This window comes from Setaria viridis, chromosome 7 (genome assembly GCF_005286985.2).
Source record: "Setaria viridis chromosome 7, Setaria_viridis_v4.0, whole genome shotgun sequence".
Classification (NCBI taxonomy): Eukaryota; Viridiplantae; Streptophyta; class Magnoliopsida; order Poales; family Poaceae; genus Setaria; species Setaria viridis.
The window spans coordinates 12,199,795-12,216,344 of NC_048269.2; the positions used below are offsets into that span (position 1 = coordinate 12,199,795).

Consider the following 16,550-nt stretch of genomic DNA (forward strand, 5'->3'; position numbering starts at 1 on the left):
TTGTTACTACCTACTATTGACTGAAAACAGGCTGCTCATTATCGTCAACCTGAGTTATAATTCTGCATCTCTGTACTGATTATGTGTGGACCAAACAGAACAATAAACCAAGTGTTGTGGCCAACAATATATTCTTGATTTCTAAAAATTGTTGTTTTGGTTCAATGGACCTCTGCCAGGTACTCTAGATGGTTCTGTTTAGTTTTAAGGGAATGGGATGCTGGTTGCTGAAATAAATGGCAGGTAACGAGCGAGAAGACTTCACATGTTGGAGTACTAATTTGGGTTGTTGAGTTTCCACAGAATATATCACTTCTATACGGGTATCTTAACTTGACCGCCAAAGATTATCTGATTGTGGAAATTAGTTTGTCATATATAGAGAACATATCTCTTCTGGAAATAAAACCACTGTAGTTCATCTACTGTCATGAGAACTCTGTTCCCGGTATTGCAAATGCTTATGCTGCAGCCTGTGCTGCTATTCTGCTTTATAGGGGTCCAATTTTAACACCTTGAAATATTTAAATCATTTTATTTTCTAGATGAATTGTATCAGTGCAGCTCATGCTCAATAGCATCTGTCCACGGCGCAACTTAGGGTGTTGAGCTTGATGACATGTGAAGTGTCCTGGAACTGAACCAATGAGGTCTATCAATGTGTTTTTCTATGGGGAGCAGAATGGCTGCTTCCAGTGTGTTGAAAGAATTAAGTTAGAACATCAGTACAGACTATATGGGACACCACAGTTACATTGTACAGAAACTAAAGCCAAAATAATGGTTTCTAAGTTATGGAATGCCTATAGCAAAGCCTGGTACACCTTCAGCTCCAGTGCTGCTAGACTCCAGTTCATATAATTTGCTTGTTTAGGTTTTGTGGCTTGCAGGTTATCAGTGTCTGAAGATTTAACTTGTTCTTCTGCAGATAGGTCTCTGTTTGGCCTTAAGTGGATGATTACTACTGCTCTATGTGTTCTGTCACAGGGTCATATCTATTCGTTGAGCTTTGATAGAAAACTTATCAGTTATTAAATGCTTGCAGGAAATGTATATTTTTCCAACATGATGATGGATGAAACCAATTAAGAGGATTTTGATAATTATAGCAACATATATGCTGACCAACAGTCACATGCAATTAAAGTCGTTCCAGCAGCTCCCTCTGCGAGACCAAACCATAAGAGATCCAAGAATTTCAGTGACAGGGTAGCTGAATGTAAGCTTGGATCCGGTTGTAGGAAAAGATCAAAAAGATAACAAGTATTGGTCTTGTATCTATGAGTACTTCCATGAACACAAGATGTGCCCCTCAACGCGTATCATGAATTCTCTCATGTATCGGTAGGTGTCGGGCATACATCCCCAAGCCCACGAGTAGGCCTTGTACGGCCCACTCATGGATGTACTCGGACGAGATAAGGATATGGGAGGCTACACCGCAGGGTAACGTAGCCTCCACAGACTCCTGAAGAGTAGTCGGAATAGACAAGGAAACTACTCTACCGATTAGGAGTAGAACTCTGTAACCATATTCGACTAAGACTCCACCCTATAACCCTACTCCCCCGACTATATAAGGGCGGGCAGGGACCCCCTCAAAACGATAGCTAAGAAGTTCAATACAACCAACACACAGGACGTAGGGTATTACACGATCTAGCAGCCCGAACCTGTCTAAATCGTGTTCCTTGCGTCATTATCGACTTCTTGATTCTCGACGACACCCACCGCATAAAAGACCACCTAGGGTACACCCTAGGCGGGTTGCCGGTCTAAAACACCGATAGATGGTGCGCCAGGTAGGGGAAGTCGCCGAGTTTCTCCGCGCGAGATCGATGGCATCAGTCATTGTCAAGCCTGCTTTTACCTTTGAGGCAGGCGCAACCTTTATCTTCGGATCCTGGCTTTGCATCGCCGACGGCCCTGGATCGTTTCAGCGACGCATCATTGGCAAATAGGAGAAGGAACATCTCGACGAAGGCTTTTTTCAGCAAGAAACAAAAAATTTCGCCAAGAAAAACCAATTTTTCAACGTCAACAACAACGCGTTCAACTACGGCTCGGACTCGACCTTGACTTGGACTAGCCCGCATAGGCTAACACGCAAGTCATCCTGCAAGTCGACTTCAGCTCGAAGTTGATTCCCGTATGGACTTCGCAACACAGCCATAGTCCACCAAGGATTCCTCACTCGAGCCCAATCCAAACTCGGATCACTCAAAGACTGTGACTACGACTCGAACTACATCCAAGAAATTTCATTATCAGGCCCAGCTCAAGGCTTGGTAGTTACTTCAACCCCGCAAAGCAGATTCGTTTATTGGTTGGGGATGAAGCCATCCTTCCTCGCCTATGATTACGAGTCGCGACTTGTCGCTCACATAGACAACCTCCCGTATCAAGAAGGTGTCCCGCTTACTTCAAACCGCGAAGAAAGCACTACAGAGATTGCAACATCAAGCTCTGGAAGCTACTACCTAGACAGGGAAATTTTCGTCATCACACAAAACAATGACGTGGGTACCAGCCAACAGAGAACTCCTCAACGGATAGCACAACTCGATGACGTTTCAGAAGATGAGTCATCAGCTAACGCCCCGCAGGACAAAACTTCTGAATAGAGAAATCAAAGAAGGGCACACAATGTTACTCAGGCTGAACATTGCCGACTACTAGCTGCAAACATCCCTATCATGAACCTCGAAAGAGCATTCGACGCAGTGCAAGCCCAAGAACACAACACTCCACTCGCAGCAATTGTCTCAATCAATCTTATATCAACTCTCATACCTCATGACAGAGACAACGAATTAACAGCTCAACTCGCGCAGCGAGGCAACAGGTTAATTGTGAAACTTGCAGAGCAAGCTTACAAACTACTCGATAAAGAATCCCCAATCCCATCTATTCCTCACAACTCGGCCCATCAAGACGGCAGCAGAGATGTCGCGGTCCACGCTAGCCATCGAGAGGCTCAAAGAAAAAGCAATGAGGTAGTCAACCAACTAAGGCAACATAGATAGGGACAAAATGAACGCAAGGCCCCAGGATGAAATAAGGACGCTGGAGATGCTAGCTGCACCAATTCTGCGAAAAGCCCTCGCCATTGTAGAAAGGATCGCGAAGCGTCAATTTTTAGTAATCTAAGGGAAGTAATCAATAGCCGTCGCGAACGCGAACGCGAAGTCAACAACTATAACCATTTTCCTGCTTTCACCACGTGGGTAATGAGGACTAGGCTACTCGAGAAGTTCAAGCCAACAGGAATCACCAAGTATGATGGCAAGCAAGACCCAGTTCAATGGCTACGGTGCTACTCACTGGCTGTTCAGGCAGCCGGAGGCAACAACGATACAAAGGTCATCCATTTTCCAATATGCATGGAACCCGCGCCATTAACATGGCTTAAATCACTTAAGCCTAGAACCATTGACTCTTGGGAAGATTTGACAAAGGCTTTTACCAATAATTACGCGGGCTCCATGTCCCAACTAGGCAATAAAATCGATCTGAGTCAAGTTAAACAGAAAGAAGGCTAGGCACTCTACGACTACCTGCGCCGATTTTTCGAAAAGAAGGCTACAATAGTCGACATCTCAGAAATAGATATCATTGAGTGCTTTCAAAATGGGCTCTACGATCGTCGAACATACCAAGACTTAAGCAGACGTTGTCCAGTCACCATCAAAGATCTCAAAGTCGTGGTACAACAATGGGCAGACGAAGAAGATAAAGAGTGTGAGCGATTTGGCTCCCATCGCAACCGCGGTCGTGACAACAATAACAATAGTCATGAACAAGACAGAAACCGAAATATTGATACTCGAAACAACTACTCGGCTAATCCAAGCCGCAAGCGCAAACCCGACAACACTGTTGCTACTATGACCAACTCAGGGAAGAAAGGGTCTCGCAAACACGATGAGGGACCCACCTTCACCGAGTTACTCAAGAAGCAATGCCCATGGCATCCAAACAGCAAACATTCAGTGATAGATTGCTACAGCATGTGTCGAGTAATGCAAGATCTACCCACACCACCACCTCCCGAAGACTATAGTCAGAAAAAGGATAAGGGCAAAGGCAAAATCAATAAGGATGAAGAAGGCGAAGGAGAATTCCAGACCGCCTCCAAGGCAGTCAACGTCATTTTTAGCGGAATCTTGGGTACCGCATCTAAGCGATCCAACAAGCTAGTACTTAGAGAAATTATGGCCATCGAGCCAGCAGCTCCCACACCATTCAAATGGTCTGAGGTACCCATAACTTTCAGCAGAAAGGATCAGTGGACAAGTTTCTCAGAACCAGGCCGATTCCCTCTAGTACTCAACCCTGTTGTTGCAGGCTCAAGATTGACCAAAGTACTCATTGATGGTGGAAGCGGACTCAACGTCATCTTCGCCAAAACATTAAGAAAAATGTGCCTTGACATCACAAACATGCTCACTCCAACGGGCTCACAATTTTACGAGATTGTCCCAGGAAATGCAGCCATACTGCTAGGTCAAGTTGTCCTACCAGTAACTTTCGGCACTAAGGAACATTACCGAATCGAGTATATCAGATTCGAAGTCGTCGACTTCGAAACTTCTTACCATGCCATACTCGGGAGGCCAGCCCTAGCCAAGTTTATGGCTATACCATATTACGTCTACTTGGTACTCAAGATGCCAAGACCTAAGGGAGAGTTAACGCTACGTGGAGACTTAAGGCGATCATATGAGTGCGACACTGAAGCTGTGGAAATCGCATCAACCTCTCAAGCACCTAGCCCCATGGAACAAGTCTTCTCGGCTTCAAAGAAACTTAATCCCACGGAACTCGAAATTCCAGAAAACAAGTCGGGATCAACAAAAGTCAAACCAGCAAGTGAGAAAGACTTCAAAACTATTGATCTCTAGACTGGTGACCCATCCAAGACAGCTCTAACTGGAACAGTGTTAGACCCTAAATCGGAAATCGCGCTCATCAGTTTTCTTCGGGCTAACCACGATATCTTCGCTTGAAAGCCAGCTGACATGCCCAGTGTGCCCAAGGAACCAATTGAGCATTCACTAAATGTTGATCCCAAGGCTACCCCAAAAACATAACACCTGTGCCCAAGGAACCAATTGAGCATTCACTAAATGTTGATCCCAAGGCTACCCCAAAAACATAACACCTATGTCATTAGCAGACTAAAGCGGCTTCACAAAAGCCACGACTACGTCATTAGTCATTTTTTACTCAAAAAAACACAAGATTGATGCAACCATCGGATGAGTACTCAAGATTGCATTTTTTGCATTACATAATCTCCACAGTTAGATCCGAATACTCAATGAAGTTAGGGTACACAAAATACAATACAACAGCACAACAACGACTACAAGCAACTGCCTGCTGGTAGTCTGCATAGAAGTCCCAAGCTTTTACTATATCACAAGGATATATAGGCCTGGCGACTACTAGATCACCAAGGTGTAAGTAGTGTCAAAAGGCAGGACCTGCACACGAGGAAGCTGCGCAATACGCAGCCATATCTTGGTCCTCGTCCCTAACAACCCCAGGAACTCCTTCGCTGCCGCTCCCTCGACAGCGGCAATGATGAATCCCCGACGCAGCATAAGGGAGAAAAATACCAAGACTGCTCCCTTGCTAGCTTCAGTGCATAGATCCAGACTGCATGCCACACCTCTACCTCTGACCAGAGAGCCGGATAAAGAGCACGTCACTCATCACCCATCACTCGCTAGTTCCAGCGTGGACTCAGCTGGATCATGAGCTGCACGATGAGGCACGCGGCAAACCCTCCTACAAGAATTCTTCTAGCATCGCGGCTATCCCTACAAGTGCAAGAGTATGTGGAGGGAAGGTGGCTCTAATTTATGAGGAATCTTCTAGCACCGGGGCGCTCATTGAAAGCTTTCCACTATCAAACAATAGCAACCTAAAGCAATCTATCGCTACACTGGAGAAGCATGACCTTGGTCGAGCCCCTAGGGGTCTATTTATAGCCAAATGTCACAACCACCACCTACTTAGAAGTTACTGCTCGCTCATGATGATCAGCCTGAAATGCTGACAAGGGTCAGCAAGACGCTTTCTGACTCCACTCACGTGAAGGCACTCAACCACAATGGACAAAAGTGAACAGTTCGCCCGTGCACTCCTCTCAAAGTACAAAGAAAGGTCAGAGTACCTTCAACAGCAACACCAATAATTGATGATCGCAACAGATATTACGACTACTCGAGTACTTGGACTTGTTCTTCCCGACTACAAAGATCAGCCAAGATAAAAGATCATCAATCAACAATTCAGACTTCAAATAAAATTCAAAGAATTGTTTTGAGTACTCCCACGAAGTACTCCACAGGTTACAACTCAAAAGTTTAACAAGACTAAGGCTCTTCTAAAGATAAAAACTCAGACATCTTCGAAGCAATCGGCTCAGCCTCCTCAAAATACTGCACATAGGCATCCTCTGTGCAGTTCTGAGCAACTCCATCACCAGTTGCTGTCAAATCTACCCTCAGGTAATATGACTTGACCACCGCAAGGACTTGTTTGCAGACAGCCTTACAGAGCCTAGCAACTTTACCCAGAGCAGCTCTCAGTCTCTCGACTAGTGAGTGAGGCCCAGCATCATCGTTAAGTGGAGCAATGACATTGACTACATCCTACGTAGCACTGGTCAACTCTTGGAGCTTACCTTGCAGTCTCTCTATGGTCCTACCGTGGTCCCTACAAGCCACCATTGCCATAGCAAGCATAACTCCATTTTGATTCTTCCTGTTCCTCTCATGCTCATATGCAGCCTGAGCCTCAGCTAGCGACACCCAGAGATGGGCAGCCTCATCAGCTACCTATTCATGAGCGTTCCTCCAATCAAGAAGTTGACTACTCGCAGTGGCCTCTTTTCTCTTGAGCTCTGCGCCAAGCATCACAGATCAGAACCTACCACTACAAGTCAAACATAATCAAAAGATTATGAGTACTCACCCTGATATTTCTTGTTCAAATATTTATAGCGATTCTCCATGGTCATTCCGCTCTACTACAAAGGACTTTGCAGCCTCCTCATGAACTCTCAAGGACTCTGTAAGTCGGCTACATTCTTGCTCTAGTTGTGCCACTCGCTGCACGGTGTCATTACGCTCCTGGAGGGCTCGAGTATTTCTTTGGGCTCTGTCATACAGGTCCTGCAAGCAACTCAAAATAAGTCGTCAAGACTTGTCAAAACACAATTAGTCAAAAGAAAATAGTTCACACACCTGAAAGCTCTGGATAGCTCTTCGAAACTCTAATTCCGACGGCGGCTCGAGTACCGGACCCTCGGTATTCTTAGCAATTTGAGGCTCTAGACTTTCACCCAAATCAGCCCCTGACAATAAAAACCCATGGGTCATTATTGGATACAAAAGAAATCCCCTTCAAAGCATCTATACTCTAGCAACATACCCGGTATGCCGACTTCACCCACTTTAGTCGCATCAACTAAAGCCAAGGTGCCATCAACAGTCGTTGAAGATAGCACACCCCCAGAACTCGAGGGAACTGTTGGGCCCTCCACTGAGCAGATAACTTCTTGCAGCATGGAGATAGTGGTACTAAGACGACTTGTGTCTTCAACCTCAGGTGCATCATCCATTGACAAGTCGACTAAGGGAACAAAGATTGTAGTCGGAAGACCAGCCTCTACTCTTGTATCCATGGGAATGGTATCCTCAGAATCCCTAGGTCAAAACTCGAGGTCATCATCCATTTTTTGGAAGTTCAAACAAACAATCAAAAGGAAAGATCACATAAAAAATCACCGGGATGATCGCGGTGGCAATCGTACATGTTTCTTCTCATTAACTGCCAGTTGAATACTCGGCACCACAGGGGCTGTGGGAGGTACGACCTCCACTCCTTCGCCGAGTCTTGAAAAAAACCAAGGCTGAGACTACATACGCAGGACTATCAGAATAAATAAGTACTCACCACTGGCGAGAACATCAGACAACAAGGCACCTGCAGCAACCACCGGTGTCTTCATGACATCTACCACCTCAAAAGATGTAACCCTGGTAACCCGCTCGGGGGCTACCAACTTGGGGGGCTGTCGATGCCGATGCTGCCTGCTCAGAGGCTGCTGCTTCCGAGTTCAAAAGCGGCACCCCCACAGGTAGCTCTTCAACAGCCGCAACACTGACAACTGCATCTTTTGCAATCGCGACTACTTCACTAGAAGTAGCCTGATCACCGCCGGTGGTCAAGTCGCCGGCCTTCCCAACCGACTAATATCATTAGCATTTTGCAAAGAAACAATTTTCCAAAAAAAAACCTTAAATACACGACTATGTACCTTGGCACTGTGTGACCCCTCGGGGGTCAAACTCTATGAAGAAATAGGCTGCACAACAGCTTTCTTTTGAACTACTCACTATTTCTGAGCAGAAGGAGAGGGATCATCATCAGTGTCAACCACAACAATGTCCCTGCCCTCAGGCTGCGGCAAGAAGCCAAAAAGCACCCGGGACTGCAAGCCAACAATTGTTACTCAAAAAAGTGTTAGCATGCCTCGACTACACAAATCAAGGAAAGGAACATACCTCCGTTGGTCCATACCAACCATCAAACTGACAAAGAACTCCTGGAAGTACTGGTACCCCTTGATAGTTCTTGAATAACTTCCCCAACAACGCCTCAATATCATCATCAGATATGTCATCAGGGGACATCTGCGATGGGTCATCAAAACCTGAGTACTTCGAGCCTGAGCAAGCTCGTTGTTGCAAAGGCTGAACCCTCTACTTGAGAAAATTGGTGGCCACATTGATGCCAGTTAAGCCCAATAATTTCAACTCGGCAATCTGAGACATCAAGTTAGCAATTTCAGGGGTGTCCTCGGGCTTGCTCACCCAATTATCCGCATGCTTTGGAGCATGATCGGTGACTACTGGCAAGACAGGATCATGATTCCCAACATAAAACCATCTTTTCTTCCATTCGCCATGAGAGTTAGGCAAGATAAGCACTCGAGTTCCTTAGCTGAAACCCAGCCCCTCCAAACATCTTTGTCCTAGTTGCACTGGGCTGCGGCTTACAGCGAAACAACTTCCTAAAAAGATCAAGATTAGGAGGGACACCTAGGTACACCTCACACAAGTGTACAAAGATAGGCATATGGAGAACACCATTGGGATTCAAGTGTACTAACTGAAGGTTGTAGTACTTGAGAATACCTCTGAAGAAGTCGGAGGTGGACACTATTAGTCCTCTCTCGATGAAATGTGCAAGCATGACTGTCTCCTTCGGGTGCTCCTCAAACTGCCACGCATTCCCAAATGCAAGCCTCCACTCGAGTTCAAGCTTTGGTTGAAGAAGCTTAGCATTGACCCAAGCCTGGACCGCAGGTTCCTACATCACAGAGTGTTGCCAGGTGATCCCAGGCGGCGGCGGCGCAGTCTAGTTTGTTGGACCACACTTTGGCACCGGCATCGCGAGCTCTTTGCCTTTCTTGGATTTAGATCTCACCTTACTGGTGCCCGCGGCTTCCCCCTGGGTTTTCTCCGGTTTCTTCCCCATCTTCTTGACATGCATTAGTCAGTCTCGGGAAAGGTGGATGCGGGAAGGAGTGGTAGCAGATCTGCCTCAAGGGCGAGGACAAAGCAACAATGGTGGCGGCGGCGCAGGGAAGAGCGGCAGCTCTAGATGCACAGGAAAGGGGCGCAAAAAATAGATCTAGTAAAAATGACGTACCGCTAAATCACCACTGGCCCCCCCTGTTATATCTGCATCACCTCCGGATTCCAAGCATCAATCAAGCAACGATCAGATATAAATCAGATTTACCACCATAATTTCGAATGGATACTCTGACCAAAGGTTTGACCCCTTCATCGACTACAAGTAATCGCCTAAGTGCTCGGGGGCTGCGGATACCATACCTGCTGGATAAAGTTTTCTTTTTTCTAAAGACTACATAAGTTAGAGCGAAGTCACAAATTTGACCCTCAGTGTGATTCCTCAATTCAACCTAAGGCTCAGGGGCTACTCCATATGAAGTGCAATTGTCATCGCACTACCATATAAAAAGTTTCAAGGAAAAGGTTACTCAAACATTGGAGGATGCTGAGAGTACCTTCCAGTCGCGCGACAGCACCAGTACTCAAAGGATCGGCCGCGTCTACAACTCATAAAGCACCAAGGAGAACTCAAGCGATGTCCTCAAGTATCCGGAACTGTTTCTCTTGACTGCAAAGTACTCGGGGGCTTGTCAGGCATACAACCCCAGGTCCATGAGTAGGCCTTGTATGGCCCACTCAGGGACGTACTCGGACGAGATCAGGATATGGGAGGCTACACCGCAGGGTAACGTAGCCTCCACGGACTCCTGAAGACTAGTCGGAATAGACAAGGAACTACTCTACCGATTAGGAGTAGAACTCTGTAACCATGTTCGACTAGGACTCCACCCTGTAACCCTGCTCCCCCGACTATATAAGGGCGGGCAGGGACCCCCTCAAAACGACAGCTAAGAAGTTCAATACAACCAACACACAGCACGTAGGGTATTACGCGATCTAGCGGCCCGAACCTATCTAAATCGTGTTCCTTGCATCACCATCGACTCCTTGATTCTCGACGACACCCACCGCACAAAAGACCACCTAGGGTACCCCCTAGGTGGGTTGCCGGTCTAAAACACCGACAGTGGGTGACCATACAAAAATGTGTCAACAAGTTTTGTGGATGTCTATCACGGAGTAAGATGTTGAGCCCTAGTAGATTGAACTTGTGCCAAGACTGAGTGTTAGATGTGACTTAATCTAGCATAAGAGTGTTTTAAGTTAGCCTAATCACCATTAACACAGCTTAATGTAGAAGATAAATGCTTAGTATCTAATCGAAGTCTTTAGTCATCATGGATGCTTTCATAGTCGTCGCAGAGTTTATTAGTCGTGAATCTTCACTGAATCGAGAGCTTCTAGCTTCTGGTTGATGAAAAACTTGCGTAGATGAAACATTAACCTTCACCACCTTAGGAATTGTTGCTCCTATATGATGAGTAGGACTGGGCATAATTAAGCGAGAACTAAGGACCGAACCGAAAAATCGAGGATCGAACCGAAAGAACCAAAACCGAGAAATTCGGTCATAGGTTCGGTTCTGATTTTCAACTAACCGAAATTTGATTGGTTCTGACCCTCGGTTAACCGAAGAACTGAAGAAACTGAAGTATGTACAGCTAACAACAATAGTTCAAGCCGAGCCCAATAATATTTCCAACAGGCCTAGTAACTCTCATAACTCACAGCTGCACCCCAACCTTCCCGAGACCCTTGCCTAGCGACGCTTCTTCTTCTTCGTCGGTTCCTTTCCTCCTCCATGCGTGCTCCTCGTCTCCTCCTCTCTAGTCCCATCGCCCCTCCCTACATACCCTCCTCCTCTTTAGTTGGCACATGGCTGCTTGGCTCGTGCACCCCATGAGCTGCTGGCCGCCTTTGCCTCTTTCTCTGCATATGGAAGCGAGCTCTGCCTAACAGGGGTTGGCAAGCAGTAGCACCTCCTCTCCTCTCCTGGTTGTAGGCATGCGACTCTAGCGACGGCTCTAGGCAATGGCTCTAGAAGATGGCAGATTTGGTGAGGTCTGCCACTGGAGCTCCACCTCCACGAAGCTCTACAAGATCCATAGGCTGTAGATGGGCAACAAGGAGGTGGCAATAGTGCTGCAAGTAGACAAGGAAGGCTAGTGGTTTTGATTTTTGTTGTTGATTCTTGTGATTTTCGAAGTTGATTTTGGTTGTTGATTTGGGATCGGATTGATTCAATGTTGGTTAGTTCAATTGGAACTGAGGACCGAACCGGACTAACCAACACCAAAGCTGCTGGTTCTCAAAAATTTCAAGAACCGCTCGGTTCTCATTTTCAGGTAACCGAATTTCATCGAAGACCGAAGAACCAATTGGTTTGATTGGTCTAACCGAATGCCCACCCCTAATGATGAGCTACCAACCTCTACAATGGCCTAATCAGTTGGTATTTTCATTCCTCACCTAGAATAGTCGATGCACAAGGTACCCCCTTAAAATCGTGTGTGAGTGTGTGTGTGTCAGTATTGGGTTCGGGCCGAGTCTAGATGTATAGGTTAGGTGTACTTGGTACAGGGTGAAACTCACAACATTTTTCATGGTGGAAACTTGCACCATAGGATGGTTTCCTAGTTGTTATCCATGTAGCTCACAAAATCCTAATCTTTTGGGCTGAGCCCTTGGGGCTCGACCCACTTCAGCCTGCCAAGGCCCATCTTGGGCCATCTGCTCTTCACAGTGCCGCCGTCGCCCCGACCAACTTTGGCATGCGTGCCACACCAAGGCTCCACCTTGCCCCTATAAATAGCGAAGCCATGTCCTCTGCTTGCCCTGCTGCCCCCGCTCACGATTGCGCCATGCCTTGCCCTTGATCACCGGACGTTATGAAGCGAAACCATCTAACAAGAAGGATGTTATGAAGCTCATCGGCATGATGGCAGTTCTTAGCCGCTTCATTAGCAAACTTGGAGAAAAAGGTGTGCCCTTCTTCAAGCACCTTAAAAAGGTGGACAAGTTTGCATGGGATGACAAGGCCAGCAAGGTGCTCAAAGAGCTCAAAGCTTCCTCACCACTCGTCCCGTTATGATGGCCCCGACCGACCAAGAAACACTGTACCTCTACATCTCTGCAACAACGCATGTTGTCAGCACCGTGCTAGTTGTGGAGCACCTGGAACCCGACCATGCTAATGCAGTGCAACAGCCGGTGTATTACATCAGCGAAGTCCTCAGCAACTCCAAGACCTACTATACCCAAGTGCAGAAACTACTCTATGCAGTACTTCCAAGCGCACAATATTTGTGTGGTATCCTCGTTCCCCATTAGTGAAATACTGCACAACACGAACGTTAACGGCCGAGTTGTCAAGTGGTCCGTGGAGCTTGACGAGTTTGACCTTGATTTCTACCCACGCCATGTAATCAAGTCACAAATCCTAGCCGACTTCATGGCAGAATGGACAGATATCCAGAAGCCACCTTCCCTAGAAATGCCAGAACACTAGACCATGTACTTTGACGGTGCTCTCAACCTCGAAGGAGCTGACGCAGAGGTCCTTTTCATATCCCCCAAAGGTGAGCAGCTCAAATATGTGCTCCAGGTCCACTACAAGGCCACCAATAATGGCACTGAGTATGAAGCTTTGATCCACGGCCTCCGCATCGCCGTATCCCTCGGAATTAAGCGCATCCTTACTTATGGCGACTCCAAGGTTGTCATCGAGCATGTCAACAAGAACTAGGGCTGCACCAAGGAATCCATGGATGCTTACTGCGTAGAAATCCACAAGCTTGAGGCCCACTTTCATGGCCTCGAGTTACATCATGTCCCCAAGGACCATAACATTGCTGCCGACATCCTATCCAAGCTCGGCTCCATTCGTGCGCAGGTTCTGGCCGGTGTATTTGTACAAGACCTCCATAAGCCTTCCATCAAAATCCTAGACCCAGACCAGGCCAATGACGCCAGCACTCAGGCTCCAGCCGACCCAAAACCTACTAACGTAATGATGATTGAGGTAGAAGAAGATTGGCGCGCCCTGTTTACAGCCTTGATTACCGACCAGATGGTGCCAGAGGATAAAATAGAGCATGAAAAATTAGCTCAGCGCAGTGCAAACTACGTCGTCATTGGCAAAGAGCTATACAAAAAAGCTGCATCCACAGGGATACTGATGAAATGTGCTCTATGCAGCAAGGGTATTGAACTACTGCATGAAATTCACTCAAGAGCATGTGGCAACCATGCCGCCTGAAGCACTTTGGTTGGCAAAGCTTTTTGCTCTAGTTTTTACTAGCCAACAGTAGCAGCCGATGCAAAAGGAGCTCATCCAATGATGCAAGGGGTGTCAATTTTTCTCCAAGCAGCAGCATCTTCTGGCTCAGGCCCTGCGTACCATCCCATCATCTTGGCTCTTCGCATGCTGGGGGCTGGACATGGTCGGACCCTTCAAAACCGCTCCAGGTGGATATACACATATCTTTGTGGCAGTTGACAAATTTACAAAGTGGATTGAGGTCTGTTACAAGTATTGAATTAGCTAAAGCAGCTCAGTTTGTGGAAGAAATCATGCACCTCTTTGGAGTGTCTAATAGGATCATAACGGACCTTGGTGCACAATTCACAGGGTCCGAGTTCTGGGATTTTTGCCCAGACAACCTCATTGATGTGTACTACTCCTTAGTAGCTCACTCGTGTTGCAACGGCTATGTGGAGTGTGCAAATGGGATGGTCATCCAATCCCTCAAGTCACGTATCTTTGATGACGCGTTCAAATACACTACCAAGTGGCTACATGAGCTGCCCCATGTCATCAGGGGCCTAAGAACACAGAAGAGTCGGGCTACCGGCTACACACCTTTCTTTATGGTATATGGTTCAAAGGCCGTCTTGCCATCTGATGTGGCCTTCGGCGCCCCGCGTATCCAATACTACGAGGAAGGTGAGGCAGAAAAGAGTTAGCACATTGACATTGCTAGCCTTGAAGAACATCGTGTGGTGGCCGTCATCTAGCATGCATGCCATGAGTAGCAGATATGGTGCTACCACGATTGGAATATTAAGGAACACTCCTTTAACGTTGGTGACTTGGTGCTTCGCCGGGTCCAGTCCACCAAGAACATGCAAAAATTGGCCACCCCTTGGGAGGGCCCCTTCATCATCAAAGAGATCATCCAACCAGGCACCTACCGACTACAATGGGCAGATCGTTCTGGCATCCCCAATCCATTGAATATCGAGCGTCTACACGCTTCAACGCTTAGAATATAAAGCTATATGCTCTGTTTCCCTTCTATATTGAATAAATAAAACCCATGTGGTTCTTTTTACATACCTACTGCCTTACTATTCTTCTTCTTGAGCTATCCCTGACGCTCAGGGGCTGTCCGACCTATTCAGCAGCCCTCTCGCTCACAAGCTCGGTGGCTCCCCCCTGGCGCCAACCTCTGGTTCATGCCTTTTCTCTCCCCTCCCCTCTCCTGAGGAAATACGACTAACTCGTGTAGTCAATGTCCTAGCTAGCAAAACCTAGACAACCTCACGTTCACCCCTCCTACAAGCTTGAGATCCGCTCTCAGCAGGATGTTGGTCAGGCGAGACTAAGTGCTTAGCGGCTATAGGCCTCAGCTACACTTTGTCCTGCCGTATACACCAAAGGAGGGACGGAATTTTTTCATCACATATTAATAAAAATGTTGCATTCATCGTTCCATCAAACAGTTTAATACATCTTAAAATATTTTCCTACAGGTCAAGGTCATTTACAATAGTCTCTGCCACGTCATGGTACTGCTCGGCTACTTCAAGGATCTTGTCTTCCTCGAACTCAGCCGTGATTCCTTTCACGGCACGTTCCAAGGGAATCGTCGGGAAGTGTGACGCCAACAACTCAAAAGTGTTATTGACACACTCAATCGTAGTATCCTGCAGCAGCATCTTCAGCTGACCTAGTGCAGTCCTGAGATGGTCCAGTAGCGGCGTTGGCTTGGATGGGTCGGCATTTGCTTGGATCATGTCCATAGCATAGCCAGCTGACTTAAGCAGCTCCTCCAGCTATAACTCCAACCCTGCAATCACATGTTGGTCATTCTGGAGATTACTTACAACGCCATCTAAGCAATGCTCAATTTCCTTGTGTGCATTGGCTTGATAGCCAGCTTCTAGGATACTGCATCCTCATGATTCACCGCAGTGTCATGCTCCTCCTAGAGGTGCTTGTTGGAGTCTTTGCACTCTTTGAGGTGCCGCTTGAGCTTCTCCCCCCTCCTTATGGAATCTATTTGTCCGACCAAGTCTGCATCAGCATGATGATATCCAAGAGAAATATGATTTAACAAGTCAGCACAACATACCTAACAAGTTCAAGCTGAGGATCTCCTTCTCAAAAGCAAAGTCAATCTTTGCCTTTTGTAGGTCGGCTTGAAGGTGCACTTTGGCATCCTCACACTCCTTGAGGTTCCGCTAGAGTTTGGCTACTTGCACAGCGGAATCTGCCTAACCAACACAGGATTGCATTAGCACCAAGACCGCTAAAGCAAAAATTAATTAAAACAGGTCGGCACACAGCACCTTTCATAAGCCCATCATGCACTATCTTCTCGAGGTTCTGCCGAGATAGCTGGCTCTCGAGATCTCCCTTTGCCTTCTCGAGCTCGACCTCCAAGCGTGCTGCCTTCAGACGATATTGCTCGGCATGGTGGATTGCGTCCGCCCTCTTGTGAGCACGCTCAGCTAGACCCTGTTTACATTCTACCAATCAGAGCTCTGCAAAAAAAAACTAGCCTTCAGATATAAAATCTCTCGGTTGGTCAGCCCACTTACGAAAAGTAGCTCGAAAACCTCGAAGGATGTCTGTCGCAGCCGGGCAAGATCTCTCCTATCCTGCGCTGCGTCCCCAGCAAGGTCAGCCCCGGAGATGTTGAAGGTGTCAGAATCATTTCCTTCATCCAAGGCGGGCAAATCTGGCAGTGGATCACCCTGGGTGGC

At 47.0% G+C, this 16,550-nt stretch overlaps 1 protein-coding gene across 1 annotated transcript; it reads left to right on the forward strand.

The window, feature by feature from the left end:
- The first annotated feature begins 13,323 nt into the window (after positions 1 to 13,323).
- LOC140223431 (uncharacterized) lies at positions 13,324 to 14,525 on the forward strand. Its single transcript, XM_072295272.1, has 2 exons — positions 13,324 to 13,762; positions 14,191 to 14,525. The coding sequence occupies exons 1-2, from the start codon at positions 13,324 to 13,326 to the stop codon at positions 14,523 to 14,525; spliced, it is 774 nt and encodes a 257-aa protein (XP_072151373.1).
- Positions 14,526 to 16,550: the final 2,025 nt, after the last annotated feature.

What these genes read in the sequence shown, in the direction of transcription:
- LOC140223431 (XM_072295272.1), top strand. Translation starts at nt 13,324, where the DNA reads ATGGATGCTTACTGCGTAGAAATCCACAAGCTTGAGGCCCACTTTCAT. An exon ending in ATGTGCTCTATGCAGCAAGG is followed by an intron (nt 13,763 to 14,190) that starts GTATTGAACTAC and finishes CACAATTCACAG; the next exon opens with GGTCCGAGTTCTGGGATTTT.